Source organism: Capra hircus, chromosome 25, assembly GCF_001704415.2.
Source record: "Capra hircus breed San Clemente chromosome 25, ASM170441v1, whole genome shotgun sequence".
Taxonomy (NCBI): domain Eukaryota; kingdom Metazoa; phylum Chordata; class Mammalia; order Artiodactyla; family Bovidae; genus Capra; species Capra hircus.
Genome location: NC_030832.1, coordinates 7587843 through 7605549, shown reverse-complemented (window position 1 = coordinate 7605549; position 17707 = coordinate 7587843). Strand labels below are relative to the sequence as shown.

The window sequence follows — 17707 nt, the reverse complement described above, 5'->3', positions numbered from 1 at the left end:
ACAGTGCCACACGGGGAGCCAGTGACCTTGGTGGGGTGTGGGGTCCCGGCTGCGGGGCCCGTGCTGCCCAGGAGGCCCCTTGGCTGCTCCTGACCCCAGGGCCCGAGTGCTGGCTCAGTGATCTGACCATCTCCTCTCCCTACCAGGTAACATGTCTCACCCTCGGCCGTGGCTCGGGCTTGACCACTTCAACAAAGCCCCGAAGAGGAGTCGCTACACATACCTTGAAAAGGCCATCAAAATCCATAACTGACTTCCTCCCCGGCGGGCGGGCGAGGCGGACCGCAGTGGGTGTGCCCCTTACCAACAGCCGAGAACTCTGGTGCGTGAGCACCACCCCACGTCTTCAGCAAGAGGATTTGCTGCTGGTGTTAATTTTATTTTGTTGAGGCTGTTCAGTTTGGCTTCTCTGTATCTATTGATTGCCCTTTTTGAGAAAAATGAAGGTGTTTTTATAAAGCTTGGATGCCAATGAGAGTTATTTTACGGTGACCACGATGCCAGGCGCTGTCAGCGTGTCGGGGAGCGGCCGGCGGGCGCGGCGCTGGGCGGGCGCGGCTGACCCCCTCCCCGGGGCCCGGCCACCAGCCCGCAGCTAGGAAGTCTTCTGTTTAGGCTCGTCTGACGTCTTTCCCTCAGTTATACTTTCAGTGACCTTTTGTGCATCTGTAAAGGCGAAGCAGAGAAACTCACAACCTAATAAATAGCGCTCTTTCCTTCACTGGTGTCCTGTTGCCCCTTCCTGGGTCTCCCCGGCTGCCTGGGTCTTTTTAATAAACTCGTCTCCCTTCCGTCAGCCCCTGCGTCCCACAGCCCGTTTGCAGAGCAGATGCACTGAATACAGGCTTGACCAGACACTTTGGGGTCTTTTTATTCAATTAAAAAACAACAACAAAAAAAAAAAACAAAAAACACTGTTCAAATCCAATTAAGGTGTACTATGCTGCCTCTGGGCAAACCTAATGATCTCAAGAGTTCATTCGAGCAGGTGAAAAAATTATAAATGGACTCGTCTGCTTCAAATGGGACAGACGGAACCAAGAAAGGAGGGCCTTTTAGCTAAGAGGGTATGCCCACTGGTGTTCGCAAGCTGTTGACTTTGTATAAAAAAAGTTAAAAAAAAAAAAGTTAAAAAGCGAAAAAAAAAAAAAAAAGGAAAAATGAGATTGTATATTTAAGGAATGGACATGTACAATTGACCACGGGGAGGAGGTGGTGGCTTCTGTCGGGTGACGGAGTGGCCCCCAGAGGTGTCGACATTCATCGTGTGTGGTTTTCTTTCAGTCCGGCCGTTTCCTTTGGAGCTGGCGCCAGCTGCGTGTCTAGTTTTGAGTGCAGTAAAATAGAATCAGCAGATCACACTTAGTTTTCATCCTTTTCCAATATTTTTCTGTTTGTTTGTTTCTGTAGCAGCAGTGTACACCAACTCTTCCTGTATATTGCCTTTTTGCTGGAAAATGTTGTATGTTGAATAAAATTTTCTATAAAAATGATAATTCAGTGAGTTGACGTGGAAGTTGAGGGAGCCATCAGCTCTCCCTGCAGGTAGGCCCGGGGAACCTTTTATCGCTTCATGGCAAGGTTTTGGGGGTTCTTGCCTCCTCTTCCTCCTCCTGTTGAAGCTGAAGAGATTGAGGTTTTCCAGGCAGGAGTCGAGTACGCTGAGATGACTGTAAATATGGGAATGGCCGAAGGCATGGTCCAGGGGGAGGTGGCCTCGTGTCCCCCACCTGACACGGCGTGTCCACTGGCTGCTCTCCACCTGGAGGAGGGCCTTCCTGCCTGGGTCCCCGCAGTGACCATAGACAGCGCTGTCTTCTGCAGAAAGTCACTCCCCGGGTGCACGACTTTGAACGTTTATTAAATTATTCGGGATTTTTTGTTTTTTAGGTTTTGGCCGACAGTAGATGAAAGTCTTGGGTCACTGAAACTTACTCCCAGGTTATTAAAAGGCTTTTCTCAAAGGCCATTTCACAGTGTGGGCAGTCAGCACACACTGCCTGTGATTCTCTTCCATTCCTTCCCAGCCACAGCCTGAGTCCAAGTTCATAAAACCGATGGGGGCAGCGGGGATGGGGCTGGACCTGAAAATAACTCCTCGCTTGGGGACCCCGGAACCGCAGTGTATCGTTCTCGAGGGGCTTGAGGTTCCTGTTACTACCAGAAACAGTCCAATGGGAGAAAGGGTCTCTTCGATGAGAGGAGCAAACTGTTTGCAAACATCCATTTCAAATGTCAAGGTCAAACCACAGATCCCTGCTGTGGGGTGGTCGATACTGGCATTTCCTCGAATGGGAAATGGCAGCCAACTTTAGGATTCTCGCCTGCAAATCTCCATGGACAGAGGAGCCTGGCAGGCTAGAGCCCATGGGGTCGCAAAGAATCGGGCAGGACTTGAGCAGCTGAGCATGTGCTGGCATTTCTGCCGGTCTAGGCCTTGGCGTTCTGACCACTCAATGCCCAGTGGAATGACCTAGGTAGTGGCGGAGGGGGGTATGCTCTGTCCCCTGCCCAGGGAGAGAGCTATACGCCCCAGGTGTCTACTGAGTATCTGAAATGTGACTGAAGTAGCAGAGGTGAATTTTTATCACTGATGTAATTTTTTTTATTTATTTGGCTGAGTCAGGTCTTTCCTGTGCCATGTAGGATCTTTCAACGTGGCATGGGCTTATTTTCCCAGTAGTGGCAGTGATTTAGTCGGTAAATCGTGTCCAGCTCTTCCTACCCCATGGACTGTACATTGCCAGGCTCTTCTCTCCGTGGGATTTCCCAGGCAAGAATACTGGAGTGGGTTGCCATTCCCTTCTCCAGGGGATCTTCCCGACCCAGAGATTGAACCTTGGTCTTCTTCATTGCAGGCAGCTATTTTACCCACTGACCCACCAGGGAACACTCAGGCCAGAGTCCCTGGTACTGCAAGGCAGTTTCTTGACCGCTGGACCACCAGGGATGTCCCTGGTTTAGTTGTAAATCGCCGCCGCATGTGACTGAGGCGTCCTGACCACATTTTCCTCGCTTTGTGGTTGTGGTGGTATGGTGAGTTCCCTCGAGCCGTCTTAGTTAGTACATAAAGCCCTCGTTAGTGCCTGAGAGTTTTCTTGACCTCATTAGAGGAAGCCGTGGGGGCGTCCAGGGGCAGGGTAGGAACCAAATGAAATAAGGGCCCAGTTCCCCCAAGGTCTTCCGTCAGCACCTTGTACCCTCTGTTAACTTCTAATGAGGCCTGGAAGCAGGGTCCCGGGCACCCTGGGGAGCGGGCTGATCAGAGTGGTGTCTGCACGTTCAGAGGCAGGGTCCCTTTTCAGCAGAGGTCTGAGAGGGCACTGACCCACCCAGGTTGGAAGGGGGCGGGCAAGCATCATCAGAGGGATCCTGGATGGTGTGTATGCCAAGTCTCTCAGTCATGTCCGACTCTGACACTGTGGACTGTAGCCCTCCAGGCTCCTCTGTCCATGGGGTTCTCCAGGCAAGAATACTGGAGTGAGTTGCCATGCCCTGCTCTAGGAGATCTCAACCCAGGGGTTGAACCCGCGTCTCAGGTCTCCTGCATTGGCAGGGAGGTTCTTCACCGCTAGCGCCACCTGGGAAGCCCCATTCACAGCAAGATAGAGCCAATTTGATACGTGTGCCCACTGCAGTGTCCTTGCCTGGAGAATCCTGTGGACAGAGGAGCCTGGCGGGCTCCACAGAGTCGCGAAGAGTCGGACATAACTGAAGCGAGTCAGCTCGCATGCGGAGTTATGAGATGCTGTGGGAGAGAACCCGCACTCAGAGCCCTGTGGAGCCTCGCCTGGTCCCTTCCCCACAGCAGAGAGGCGGCCCCTCATCTGTTCAGACCCCGCGCCGCGCAGGTTGGAGCTGCTGTTGGGCTGGTTCATTCCACCCCACCCCGCGCTGGGCAGGCGGTGGATACACGGGATGGCAGCGCGGCCACGCTTGGCTCTCCCGACCCTGCGGCACCTCTGGCATCTCCTGCCTCTGGCAGGAAGCTGCGGGAGGCATCCCCAGTGCCTGCCACACTGTGCCCGTGTTGGGGTGGGGGTGTTCTTTGTCTCGTCTCGGGGGGCCCGTGTGGTTGGGAAGACCAGAGCAAGGATCCTGATAAAGGCTGTCACCACTGAGCACACCATGGGCCGGCAAGGAGGCAAGTGACCAGGACAGAGGGAGTGAAGCCCCCGGGCTGGGCAGTCAGGGCCTGCTGAGTGCAGAGCCAGCCTGGAGACCCGCACTCACTGCCTCCCCTTTCTGAGTGCTGCCTCCCTGCTGGAAGGAGGGGAACCCCACTTTAAGATGAGAGCTTTGGGAGAAAGAGGGGCTGGGCCAACCTCCTCCGCCTCCCCCAGCCCAAGCCCTGGCCCCTCCTGGCCAGCCCCGGAGGTCGGTTCAGATGAAGAAGGAGCCTGGGGAAGCCTCAGGGAGAGAATGGGGTCCCATGCACCCCAGCCTGGGTCTACAGTGAGGTCTGGGGACCCAGAACCAAGGCCTCGGACATCAAGGGGTGGGACTTCCCTGGTGGTCCAGTGGTTAGGAATCCACCTGGCAATGCTGAGGATGCAGGTTCGATCCCTGGTTTGGGGACAGAGATCCCACATGCTTTGGAGCAGCTAAGCCCACACACCACAACTAAGACCCAACGCAGCCAAATAAATATTTTTTTAAAGCAACAAAATAAACAGACTAAGAAGTGGGAATAGTGCTCTAGGTCAAGTTGTCTGAGGCAGCGAGTGAGGAGGCTCTGGGATGACGGGGACTTCAGGGGCTGGGCCAAGGGGACAGCCCTAAACTTGCTGAACCCACCTGTGCACAGATTTTGAAGCCGAAAAATCTGGATTTTTTTGTTTTTTAAGTTGACACTGGGCAGTCTGAGTCAGAGAGGCCTGGAGTGACTCCCTGGGCTCACGGACCACTGCTGGGGAGCTAGACAGGGCCTCGTGGGTGGGCTGTGGTGACTGAAGCAGGTCAATCAAGGGGGGTCCAGGACACTACCCACAGCCGGCACTGTGTTGGCCGTGGGACAAAACACTCCTGCCTGTGGATCTCTCTGGAGATCTGAGCAAAACCCGGCAGGTTGCCTGATGGGCACAGGATCAGACGGCCGGCTGGAGCTCTGCAGACGGGTCTGGGTCCTGGCCTGGTTCTGGCAGAGCCAGGCAGGCTCGGTGACTCTGGCCCCCCTGGCCTGGGTGCCTCTGCAGGGCTGTGGGCCTCCAAACCATAGATTGACCAAGTCCCAGCTCCACACCCCTTACTCAGGGTTGTGGTGGCCCGTGAGCCTGCCTGGCCTCCCTGGTGGTCAGTACACACAGGTGGTCCACTTGGTGCCCCCGTCCTGATGTATTACGAATGGGAAGTTGTTTCCCAGGGCTGGATGCCTAGTTTGTGTCAGATGCTTCATCTTCATCTTTACACACACACACACACACACACACACACACACACACACACACACTTTTATTTGTTTGTTTATTTTTGGCTGCACTTCGTCTTCATTGCCACACCGGCTTTTCTCTCCTTGCAGCGAGCAGAGGGCTACTCTCCAGCTGGGATGTGTGGGCCTCTAGTTGCAGCGGCTTCTCTTGTTGCAGAGCGTGGGCTCCAGGGCGAGCGAGCTTCAGTAATTGCAGCACGGGGGCTCAGTAGTTGTGGCCCCCAGACTTCAGAGCACAGGCTCAGTAGCGGAGGCAGGCACATGGGGTCTTCCTGGGTCAGGGATCCCCTGTGTCTCCTGCACTGCCAGGTGGATTCTTCACCACTGAGCCGCCAGGGAAGCCCAGATGCTTCATCTTCTAACCTTAAAAATCTGAAGTCCCAGGGCCTTCCCTGGCCGTCCGACTCTGCACTTCCTTTGCGGGGCAGGGGAGGGCACGGGTTCCTGGTCGGGGAAGTTCCGCATGCCTCGAGATGCGCTCAGAAACAGATGGGTCCCTGTTTGGATGTGGATGCCAGCTTCCCATCCGGCAGCTGGTACCACCCCCGGAGTTCATGCTCTCCCGGGCTCTCCCGGGTTTTCCGGGGCATCTTGGGGGGAGGGGGCAGAGGGGCTGCCGCCAGCCTCTCCGGGGAGGCTGACACCCAGATCCAGGGAAATCCGTCCCCCTACGGGTCCTTTCCCCCTGCTGGTGTGACACGCTCCGCCAGTGCCATCGCAGCAGCGCCAATCACCTGAAGGCTGCATGGTGCCTTCACACCAGCTCCCCGACCATGTCTCCACTCTCTACACAGGCCGTCCCACCGTCTCACATTTTCTGCCTGTGCAGGAGCCTCGGGCTGGCAGAGCCGAGGTTCCGGCTCCCCGTCTGGTCACTGGATCCAGACTGGCCGTCTCTAGGCCTCAGCTTCTGCATCTGCCTTCCCAGACGGTGCTGAGCAGGGACGGAAGCAGCTGCCACCTTTCGGTGAATAAACCATAGCTCAGTGACCATCCCACCTGACTACTCGTCCTCCTCTGCCTCTTAATTCTTCCGCTTCTGTCCCTTCTCTAGCAAATCCCTTTTAATTGAAAAGAGGAGTGAGTAATATTTGTTATATTTTGCAAAACTGAAAATATCCCTTTGGGGGATTCCCTGGCAACCCAGTGTTTAGAATTCTGAGCTCTCAGTGCCGGAGGTCCTGGTTCGATCCCTGGTTAGGGAATTAAAAATCTCATAAGCTGTGCTGTGTGGCCAAAAATTAGAATAATAATAATAAAGACAGAGGGGAGACACCCTATGATACAAATTATTTTTAAAATTTATTTTTAATTGAAGGATAATTGCTTTACAGTATTGTGTTGGTTTCTGCCAAACATCAACATGAATCGGCCATGGGTGTATATACATCCCCTCCCTCTTGAACCTCCCTCCCACCTCCCACCCCACCCCACCCCTCTTCATTGTCACAGAGTGCCAGTTTGAGCTCCCTGAGTCATATAGCAATTTCCCACTGGCTATCTATTCCTGGGTCAGGAAGATCCCCTGGGGGAGGGCATGGCAACCCACTCCAGTATTCTTGCCTGGAGAATCCCATGGACAGATGTGCCTGGTGGGCTGCAGTCCATGGGGTCGCACAGTCGGACACAACTGAATCGATGACACCCACGCGTGCACAGCGTACATGTTTCCATGTTAAGACAGAAATTCGTTAAAAAAAGAATTCAGTCATTGTGACGTTCAGCCCATCCCCCACTTGGCCTTGCCCCCTAGGCCAGCAACACGGTACCCGGTGGGGTCCCGCTCAGAAGCCAAGTTGGGACCTTTTCTCATCCTAAGCATTTGCCAGATTCCTCCTGCATAGCTTCCTTCGCAGGACAGAAGAGCTGCTCTACTGTAGCCTTGAGGGAATTTAAGGGATTTAAAGGATTAAACCTCTTGTTGGGGACTGGGCACAGAGATTTGGGAAGACTGGTTCCCTCATCCCGGCTGCCAGAAACCCACCTGTCCCTGCCAGGACCTGGGGTCACCGGGGTCTGGGGAAGTGACAGAGACCCAGGAGCCAGTGATGGGGCTGGAAGGAATTGGCGGAGAGAGAAGGGGGCAGGCATGGAGTTGCAGGAGAGGCCAGGGACAGAGTCTGGACGCTCAGGTGAACACTTGGGCTCTCTTGGTCCTGGCTGGCTGGAGCACAAGGGAGCAGGAACCACAAATGCCTCAAAGGGGCCTCGTGTTAAAAGTCTGGTCCCAGGATGGACCTCCCTGGCGGTCCAGTGGTTGAGACTCCGCCTGCCAGTGCAGGGGTCACAGGTTCAATCCCTGGTGCAGAAAGATCCCACCTGCCGCAGAGCCACCAAGTCCCGGGGTCACGACTACTGAAGCCTGTGCTCCACCACAAGAGAAGCCACCACAGGGAGAAACCCGTGAACCGCAAGGAAGAGCAGTCCCCACTCACCCCAACTAGAGAAAGCCGGCACACAGCAACCAAGACCCGACCCAGCCAAACATAAACAAGCAAAACGAAAATGCAAAAATGAAGCCTGGTCTTGAGGGTAGTGAGTACTAACTGGGTAGTGTCAGAGCCAAAGGTCCGAACTGTTGCCCCTGATCATTGCGCTTACTCTGTGCCAGCCAGCAGCCACAGGGGAGGACCGGGAGGCGTGGTCAAGGCTTGGGAGCTGGGAGATGCCATCAGGGATTCTCGCCTCCTTTAAGGAAGAGAGGGGTAGGGGCGCGGGGAGGTAAAGAAATCATTGCAGGGCAGAGGGGACAGGACCCAGGGCTCGTGCAGAGAGGGGCTAAGGGCTGAGGGATAAGAGGAGGTGATGCAGAGAGGTGGCCATGCCAGCCTCAGCCACCAGGGGCACCTGAGGAGGTGGGAAGAGGAGTGACTTGGAGACCTGATGGGTTTGGGGGGGCCTTTGGGCATCCGGGGAGGGCTGTGGGGTTCAGGAGGTGAGAATGGAAACCTCAGGAGTGGCTTGAGTAGGGAGGGCTTGAGGTGGGACAGCAGGCCAACAGGATGTACTGAGAGGATGCGGAAGACTTGGCCAGAGCATCAGTGCCGGACAAGGGAGGCGGCAGGGAGGGCCCGGGCTGCTGAGGGTCCAGGCAGGTTGGGAAGTCAAAGTCGCGCAGTTGTGTCTGGCTTTTTGTGACCCCATGGACTATAGAGTCCATGGAACTATCCAGGCCAGAATACTGGAGTGGGTAGCCTTTCTCTTCTCCAGGGGATCTTCCCAACCCAGGGATCCAACCCAGGTTTCCCATATTGTAGGCGGATAGTTTACCTCTGAACCCCAAGGGTACCCAGACAGGTAGGGAAGAGAGCAAAGTGCCTGGAGGATGCGGGATTTAGCCAGGGGAGCTCACAGGTTCTCTGCCAGCGTGAAGGGCAGGTGCGGCTCTGCAGGTTGCCTGACTGGAGTTGCAGAGACGTTGTCACAGACGACGGAGCTTGACTGATGGAAGAAGTGTTAGTCGCTCAGTCGTGTCCGACTCTTCGTGACCCCATGGAGTGTAGCCCGAACCAGGCTTCTCTGTCCATGGAATGCTCTAGGCAAGAACCCTGGAGTAGATCGCCATTCCCTTCTCCCGGGGATTCTTCCCGACCAAGGGATCAAGCCCAGGTCTCCCATATTGCAAGCAGAATTTTTTACCATCTGAGCCAGCAGGGCAGTCTGATGGGAAAGAGTCGGGAAGGAAAGAAGAGGGTGGAGCCTGAGAAGGGAAGGCCACTATGCATACCATCGGTCGGCCCCTCAGTGGTCAGTCAGTACAGGGCACCTTCTGTGTGCCAGTGCTCACCAGCCTCCCCAGGCGACAGATGTGCGCAGACAACAGTCACTTAGTCAGCATTTATTTCACAGGCGTTTGTAGAGGAAGAGCTCCTGGCGACATACGGGGCACGTGTGCCTCACGTCCATCAAGCTGTCCACGCAGAAGGGGACGAGGCAGCAGCCCAAGAAGCACCTGAAGCCTCGGAAGCAGCGGGGACTCACTGGGGGCCAAGCCAAGCCTGACAGCCCCAACTCCGTCCCTGGGGCTGCCCGGCCAGCAAGGTGGGCTAGGAAACCACTCCTCCCTCCACACCCCATGCCAGCACCCCCCGAAACCAGCAGGCTCCCTGCACGGATGCCCAGGGCCGTGACGGAGGCGAGGGGGGACCACTCACCCGGCCACGAAGAAGCCGGTGCAGAGGAGCCAGGTGAGCACGCCTGGGACCGGTGTGGTCACGGTGACGATCCGGTTCATGCAGTATGGACACGTGAACTGTACCGGATCTGGGGACAGCAGCCTCGGTACCCTGAACAGTTCTTGGGGGAGGAGGAGGGGAGGGACATGTCAGACCCCACACCACACCCCAGTTCCCCCAATCCTGTATCCACCACGGGGGGGGCCACCCCACCTGCAGTTTCTCTGTGCTCCCCTGAGCCCCCCAGGCCATCCCGATGGGCCCAGCTTCCCCCTTCACCACCCCCTACCCACCAGCCTCCAGGTCTCAGAGCCCTTGCTCAGTTAAGACCTCCCGCATTTATTTCACAGGGGTTTGTAGAGGAATAGCTCCAATTTTTTTTTTTTTTAAGCAATAACTCTAAGTGACACCCTTGGGGAAGCAGTAGCTTGAAAACTGCTGCTGCTGCTGCTGCTGCTAAGTTGCTTCAGTCGTGTCGACTCTGTGCGACCCCATAGATGGCAGCCCACCAGGCTCCCCTGTCCCTGGGATTCTCCAGGCAAGAACACTGGAGTGGGTTGCCATTTCCTTCTCCAATGCATGAAAGTGAAAAGTGAAAGTGAAGTTGCTCAGTCGTGTCTGACTCTTCGCGACGCCATGGACTGCAGCCTACCAGGCTCCTCTGTCCATGGGATTTTCCAGGCAAGAGTACTGGAGTGGGGTGCCATCGCCTTCTCCGAGCTTGAAAACAACAACCCCCTATAAAAACTTCCTTTTGGTATTCTTGCTTCTTCTTACCCAGGCACAGCGTTTTTCTGGGGTGAGGGTTCCAAAAAAAAATGTTGATCTGTATTTAGCTTTTTTAAACACAACGAGCATTTTTACTGTCTTGGGTGTGCAGAGAGGTGAGGTCTTTGGTGGTGGCTGAATAGTTTGTTAAGAAACTAGGATTCCAGGGAGTTTTCATGCTCTAGACGGAAGGCTTGGCATCTGGTCTGGGTGGACTGTCGAGCCATGAGGAGGGGCCTATGACCCTTACAGACTTTGGGTTCCTGAGGGGCCGAGGGGCCGAGGGGAGAGGATGTTGGGGTTTAGAGAGCTGGGCTCTAATGTGGGGGTGCCACCCCACCCCTAGTTTGGCAGGAAACCAAGGGAAAGAACTACGTTTGGCTAGATGGGGCTGACCCATGGTTTAAAGCTCACTCTCCCACACCAGACTTGACAACCCAGCCCAGCCACTCTCAAGCTTTTTCTTTATTTAAAAATCCCTCCCCACCTCCAGATTTCCGTGGTGGTCCAGTAGTTGGGACTCCACGCCTCCATTGCTAGGGGCACAGGTTCGATCCTTGGTTGGGGAACTAAGATTCCACAAGTCGCTGCGCAGTGGAGCCAAAAAATAAAAATCTCCCCAAAGCCCAGACCCTACAAGGTTGGGTGGGTGGGTGGGTGGTGTCTGAATTCCTCTCCTCTTTGATTTCAAGAGCGATGGATTCGCAGAGTTGAGAAGAGGGCTTCTTTTCATAGACATTTCCTGAGCACCTACTGTGTCCCAACCCCTTCCGCCAATGATGGCACATCAGAGAGAAGGGCTCCAGGCCGTGGGCAGTGTGGGGGTCACAGCTGTGGAGGGAGGGATCACACCACTCGGGGGGCAGGACGTATGCCTTTCCAGAGGAGGTGCTGTTCGGACAGTCTTGGCAGGTGGTCAGGGCCGTGCTGGGTGTGAGACAGGGAAGCCTGGGGAAGGGGGCGTGGAGGGGGTGGGGACAGGAGGAGCACTCACCCGGATAAACAGACATCGGGGGAGGAGGCGGAGGCGCTCCAAGTCCTGGAGGCGAAGAAGAATAAGGAGGAGGAGGCCCTTGGAGGAGGAAAGAAGGAGAAACACCTTTAGACCCTTGGAAGACTGACTGCATGCCAGGTGCTGAGCTGAAAACTTGGCTGGTCTGAAGCAGGGACCCATTTTACAGGAGAGAAAGCTGAGGCCTGGAGGGATGGATCAAGTTGCCAGCGGTATTTCAGCCAGCAGATGGAAGAGCTTGGATTTGAACCCAGACATTTCTGACCCCACTGTGCTCCGGGTGTCCTAGGGTGCAAGCTCTTCTTGGAGGCCATGCCAGGGGCTTGAGGCTGCAGAAATAACATGGACCCCATAATCTATCCTTCTCTTTCTTTTCTTCTTTTTGTAATCCCTGGAGAAGGAAATGGCAGCCCACTCCAGTATTCTTGCCTGGAGAATCCCATGGACAGAGGAGCTTGGCAGGCTACAGTCCATGGGGGCTGTAAAGAGTCAGACACGACTGAGTGACTAACGCTTTCATAATCAGCCCTTATGTGCCAGACTCTGTGCTGAACACTTCACACACCTTGCTTTGTTTACTCTCACCAAAACACCAGTAAGGTAGATTGTGGCATTATTCCAGTTTTGCAGATGTGGAAGCTAGGCTCAGAGAGGTTAAGCAGCTTGCCTGACGTCACCCAGCACAAACATCAGAGTCAAGGATGGAACTGAAGCCGGCCTGCTTCCTGGGAGTGCCATGTCCCTTGCCTCTGGTCATGACGGCTCCAGAAGATGCAACATTCCATTTGCTGCTTCCAAGAACTGTCTGGGCCCCAGGCCGGCCTCCTTCTTCAGCCTTGTCTCCCTCCTGCCCTACCGGGGGCTCAATCCCTCACCTCCCAGGAGTCAGCCTTTGACCCACCCCCAGGGCCCTGGGAAGCTTCCTCTCCCAGGCCCTGGAAGCAGGTGTGAGGCTGTTTGGAGGAGGAAATTCTGGGATCCTAAGTATCCAGAGGGAGGTCTGGAGAGGAGGAGGGGAGGCCCCGAATCTTAACCAGTGTGGGCGATGGGTGGGGTCCCTGTGTGTTTTTACTGGAAACCTCTCCAGGGCTTTGCGTGGAGACCTGGTCCTCTCAGGAAAGGAGTCTCAAGGCTTGAGGGGGCACCTGGGCTGTCCCCACCCATGCCTCCTCCCATAGTAGGGGCAACCAGAGAACAGGAATCCCCTCCCCACTTCCCACCGCTCAGTCTAGGCTCTGTGGGACTGGGGGTGATTTCTCTCCCATTTGGTCCCTGCAGCCCTGCCTGGGCTGGAATTTGTACCCATTTTACAGATGCACAAACTAAAGGTCAGGAATTAAACCACCTGGCCCGGGACCACCAGCTGGAAAGTCCTTCTGAGCTCAGATCTGGTTACCGACTGCCCAGCCCTACATCCATTATCTCTTTGAACCCTCCCAACCCTTTCTGAGATGAGAAAAGAGGTTCGGGGACTTACCTGAGGCCATGGCAGCGTGGCCGGGACCTTCCTCCCCACCAGCCCCCAGGGCACTCCAGGTTGCCTCTGGCCCCTGGGTGGGCTGTGGGTGGAGGGCCATGTCATACTTGATATGGGGGCGTCATCAGTCTATGGATAGTTTGAGGGTACAGGCTGTGGGGGCCCCACCTTGTCCCTATCAGCTCTCTTGGTCCCCGGGTGGGCGAGAGCAATGTGACTTGTGGGGTGAAGACGGGAATCAGACCCAGTTCAGCAAGGGGACCCGTAGCCTCCCTGCTCCTGCCTGGGGGCCCCTGCAGTCAGCGTGTCACCTGAATATGGAGACCCTCACCCTGGGCGTAGTACCCTCCTGGGGCCCAGGAGTTCTGTTCCAGCAATGGTGTCGAGGCAGCTTTGGGTTCCAAGTTCGGAGCGGCCCGGTGCTGGCCTCGGGAGGCCCCCATCCTGCGGCCTGGCTGTCTGCATGGGATGGGAGTGCAGGTCACCCCGGTGCCTCTTGCTGGGCCTAGCTCGGGTGGAACAGCCATTGTGATGTGTATCCTCACAGTGGCTAGGGGTGGGGTTGGGGGGGCTTTGTCCCCATTCCCTGTGGGAGGGGGCGGGGTCTCCATGAGCCCAGCTTGAGAACTCTTTAGACATCAGATGACTCCCCCTTCCCACGCTGCAGGCCCGTCGGAAACTGGCCAGGATCAGAGGGCAGGGTGGGAGCCTTAAAAATATGAATCCGGGGGACTCTCCCGGTGGTCCAGTGATTAAGAATCTGCCTTCTAATGCAGGGGACATGGGTTTAATCCCTGGTCGGGGAACTAAGATCCCACATGTTGTGGAACTTCTGAGCCCATGTGCCACAACTAAGCCCCAATGCAGCCAAATAATAAATCTTTTAAAAAATATATGAATCCGGGGCTTCCCTGGTGGTCCAAGCGGTTAGGACTTGTGCTTCTACTGTGGGGTGCCAGGTGTGATCTTTGGCAACTAAGAAGGCGCATGGCACGGCCAAAGGAAAAAGACCAAGTTACTCTGTTGCGAGCAGTTCTTTCGTTCAGCCCATGGACACAGAGATGTAGCTGTGAGGATGTTCACATCTTCTTTAGAAATGCTGGTAGGTATATGTACACAGGTACACACGTGTATATATATCTATATGTATATGTGTGTGTGTGTGTGTGTGTGTGTGTGCGTGCTGAGTCACTTCAGTTGTGTCCGACTCTGCAACCCTATGGACTGTAGCCCGCCAGGCTCCTCTCTCCATGGAATTCTCCAGGCAAGAATGCTGGAGTGGGTTGCCATTTCCTTCTCCAGGGAAAATTCCCGACCCAGGGATCGAACCTGCGTTTCTTAAGTCTCCTGCCTTGGCAGGCACATTCTTTACCACTAACGCCACCTGGGAATACACACACACATATATACACACACAGAGACACAGGTACACACATACAGGTGTGTGTGAATACCGGCACACAGTTGTGTGGATAAACACGCAGGTATTATGCGCACACAAACATGTCAGTCTGTGTCACCTCATAGTCTAGCTACCTCTCTGGCTTGTTTAGCTGTGAGTTTGGGCAAAACCCTAACTCTCTCTAACCCTCCATCCTGCGGCTTCCCCATCTGTAAAATGGGGGTAAGATAGCTACTTCATAGGGTTGTTATGGGATCAAATGCCACAATCCAGGTAACGGGTTTGGCGCAGGGAGTAAAGCCAGCATTTTTATTGGGAGATCATTGGTGACATGAACCAGCCAGAAGAGATGGTCCCGACTGTAGAGGGCAATCTCCACGCTGGGGCTGGCTCCGAGCTCCACCTAGGGTCACAGCCAGGAAGCGCATAGCTGGGCTTAAGGCACGAATTGACGTCTGTGTGCTTGACCTGTACACTCCACGGCTTCTCATTACGCCTCCAGAATGTCCAAGATAGTCTGAGATAGCCCTGCTTCCAGCCGATTGGCAGAAACCAAAAGTGATGGTGAATGGGAAGGGGCGGGGAGCAAGCTTTCCCATACAAGAACTAGAAGGTGGCATTGGCCGTATCCGACAGAATGCCCAGGTGGCACAGTGGTAAAGAATCCATCTGCCAAAGCAGAAGAGACATGAGAGACTCAGGTTCGATCTCTGGGTCGTGAAGATCCCCTGGAGGAGAGAAAGGCTGCTCATCCCAGTACTCTCACCTGGAGAACTGCATGGGCAGAGGGGCCTGCGGGCCACCGTCCATGGGGTGGCAAATATTTTGGAAGCAACTGAGCAACTGGGCACATGTACATAATAGACCCTTTGACCGGGCAGTACTGTTTCTAGAAATCCATCCTAAAGATTTGTTGTTGTTGTTCAGCTGCTCAGTCGTGTCTGACTCTCTGTGACCCCAACGGACTGTTAAAGATAGGCTAGTGGAAATATCAGGTGAGGGAGGTGCCAGGCTCTTCAGGGTAGCAACAAAAAACCAGAAATCCAGCAAATGTCCATCCACATAGGGACTCTTCAGCTACCCAAAATAAAGGGAGAGAGGGAGGCGAGAAAGGGGAAGAGACAGGAAAAAAAAGAAAATCTTCATATATGACTATGGAGCAACCTCTCCAGGATATCTTGTCCAAAAACAAACAGGAAGATATGTGTTTTTATGTATATATAGTACTCTCTTTGTTGTTGTTGTTGTTCATTGCCATGTGGCTTGTGGGATCTTAGTTTCCCAACCAGGGATTAAACCAAGGCAACAGCAGTGAAAGTGTTGAGTCCTAACCACTGGACCACCAGGGAATTCCCTATATTTAGCACTCCTTTCAATATAAGCAAACGGAGAGGGAGATAAATAATTTCCAAGAAGAAATAAAAGAAGGATGAATCAAGAACTAAAATGGTTAATGTTGAAAATGGAAGCCAGTTCTCTCTCTCTTGTTCATGAGTTTGACTTTGGAACCATATCATTATTTTTACTAATTAAAAAGGAAGTACATCAAAAAGAAAAAAGCAACACCAAAGAACGGAAAGCGACTGAAATGTGATCATGTATCAAGATTTCTTACACACCACGAGGCACGAAGCACGAGCTATATAAGGAAAACTTGAAAGACTAGTTCATCAAAGCACCTGCTTCTTAAAAGATACCATCTATAGATACAATAAAAAGGCAAGCTACAGGTCAGGAGAAAATATTTACAGGCCAAAGGACAAGTAAACAGAGTATAAAAGAACTCCTTCAACTCAATAACTAAGAAAAACTCACAATATTAAAAGTGGGCCAAAGGCCTGAACAGACACTTCACGAAAGAAGATACAGAAATGACCAACATGCATATTAAAAGATCCTCAGTATCCCTATTCACTTAGGAGATGCAAATTAAAAGGCTGAGTTACCAATGGTTAAAATTTATTTTTTATTTATAAATAAGTTGGAGGGAAGTGGAGTCTTTTCACTTAGTTATTGATTGATCGATTGATTTTTGGCCATGCACCATATGGGATCTTAGTTCCCTATTTGGGGATTGAACCTGCTCCCCCTGCAGTGGAAGCGCAGAGTCTTAACCCCTGGACCACTGGACCACCAGGGAGGTCCCTCCACTGGTTAAACTTTTAAAAACAGACAATCCCAAGTGTTGACAAACATGCAGAATAACTAGAACCCTCCTGCGCTGCTGGTGTGAGTGTAAAATGCTTCATCATTTTGAAAAAACCAACAGTTTCTCCTGAAGGCAAACATCTGCACACCTGGGACCAGGAATTCCACCCCTAGGTCTTAATCTTTTTATTTTTTGGCCATGCTGCACGGCTTGTGTGATCTTAGTTCCCTGACCAGGAACTGAACCCTGGTCCTCAGCAGTGAAAGTGCAGAGTCCCACCTACTGGACCGCCTCCAGGGAATTCCCTCCACTCCCAGGTTTTTACCCAGGAGAAATAAAAATGCATGTTCAAGAAAAAAAAAAAAAAAGGCCTGTATGAAAAAAATTCATAGTATCTTGATTCATAATAGCCCCAAATCTAGAAACAGCCAAATATTTGTCAACAGGTGGGTGGATCATCACATCATGTGTATTTATTCCAAGGAATTCTGCAAGCAGTGAAAGGAATGAACTATTGGTATACTCAGCAAGATGAATGTGTGTCAAAAAATGATTCTGAGCACAAGAAGCCCGACTCAGGAGAGTATGTCTCCTCTGAGCCTATATGTTTGAAGTTCTGAAACAGGCCAAGCTATGAGAGGCAGTAAACATGGAGGTGCCACCTGCAAAGGCAGAGAATATGGGCATGAAGGTAGTTGCGCCTGGGGTACCAGAGCCACTTACATCGCAGACACCTTAGATTTGTGAACTGTTACAAACGTTATTCAGCTGGTAGAGAAAAAGCGCCTTAAGGAAGCCCTTTCCTGATTCCCACAGAGATTTTGTCTTCCTGGAAAAAAGGTATCTCCTCTGTGGTCTGGAGCGCCTCTTCCCGCTCGTCCCCTCTTTCTGGAGCTCTTTTGCGATTCCATGGGTTTCACACCCTAGAGTCTTGAAACAGCCAGCGAGGCGTGCCTGCTCAGTCCTTTCTGCCGCCGCGTGGTGATGCGTTGCCCACTCCCTGGCCCCAACCCCCCAACCCCCGCCCCCGCCCCCGACGCCCGGTCTCCTTCGGACCGCGTTATATCTCTGTGTGCATTGTGGTCTGCGGCTTGATGCCTGCTTTCCGCACTCTGCATGCCGCAGCTCGCAAATAGAGGAGAAGCTGCACAAATACAGATTGACTGTGTGAATGAGTGAATGAGCTGCCCACCACATTTGGCTTAAAATCCTTCCGATTTTACGGCCCAGGGCGCAGGGGGCTTTGCATAGGCTTGAGGTTATATATCTCGGGATGGAGTTGGGGATCGCCTCCTC

The 17707-nt window shown here is 53.6% G+C and overlaps 2 protein-coding genes across 3 annotated transcripts in view; one reads left to right on the top strand and one right to left on the bottom strand.

Annotated features, from left to right (window-relative positions):
- USP7 (ubiquitin specific peptidase 7) overlaps positions 1-1153 on the top strand; it is a 54769-nt gene extending 53616 nt beyond the window's left edge. The window contains exon 31 of one of the 2 annotated variants that reach the window (XM_018040611.1): positions 147-1153. In XM_018040611.1, coding sequence (XP_017896100.1) covers positions 147-253 — 107 coding nt within the window. In that variant the 3' untranslated portion in view covers positions 254-1153. The remainder of the gene's footprint in view (positions 1-146) is intronic. The other variant, XM_018040610.1, reaches the window with a different exon arrangement.
- Positions 9272-13303, bottom strand: LOC102171679 (lipopolysaccharide-induced tumor necrosis factor-alpha factor homolog). The gene is made up of 5 exons (XM_018039859.1): positions 13172-13303; positions 12861-12942; positions 11366-11410; positions 9583-9724; positions 9272-9380 (listed from the first exon to the last, which is right to left on the bottom strand). Exons 1-5 carry the CDS (start codon positions 13301-13303, stop codon positions 9272-9274), a joined length of 510 nt encoding a protein of 169 aa, XP_017895348.1.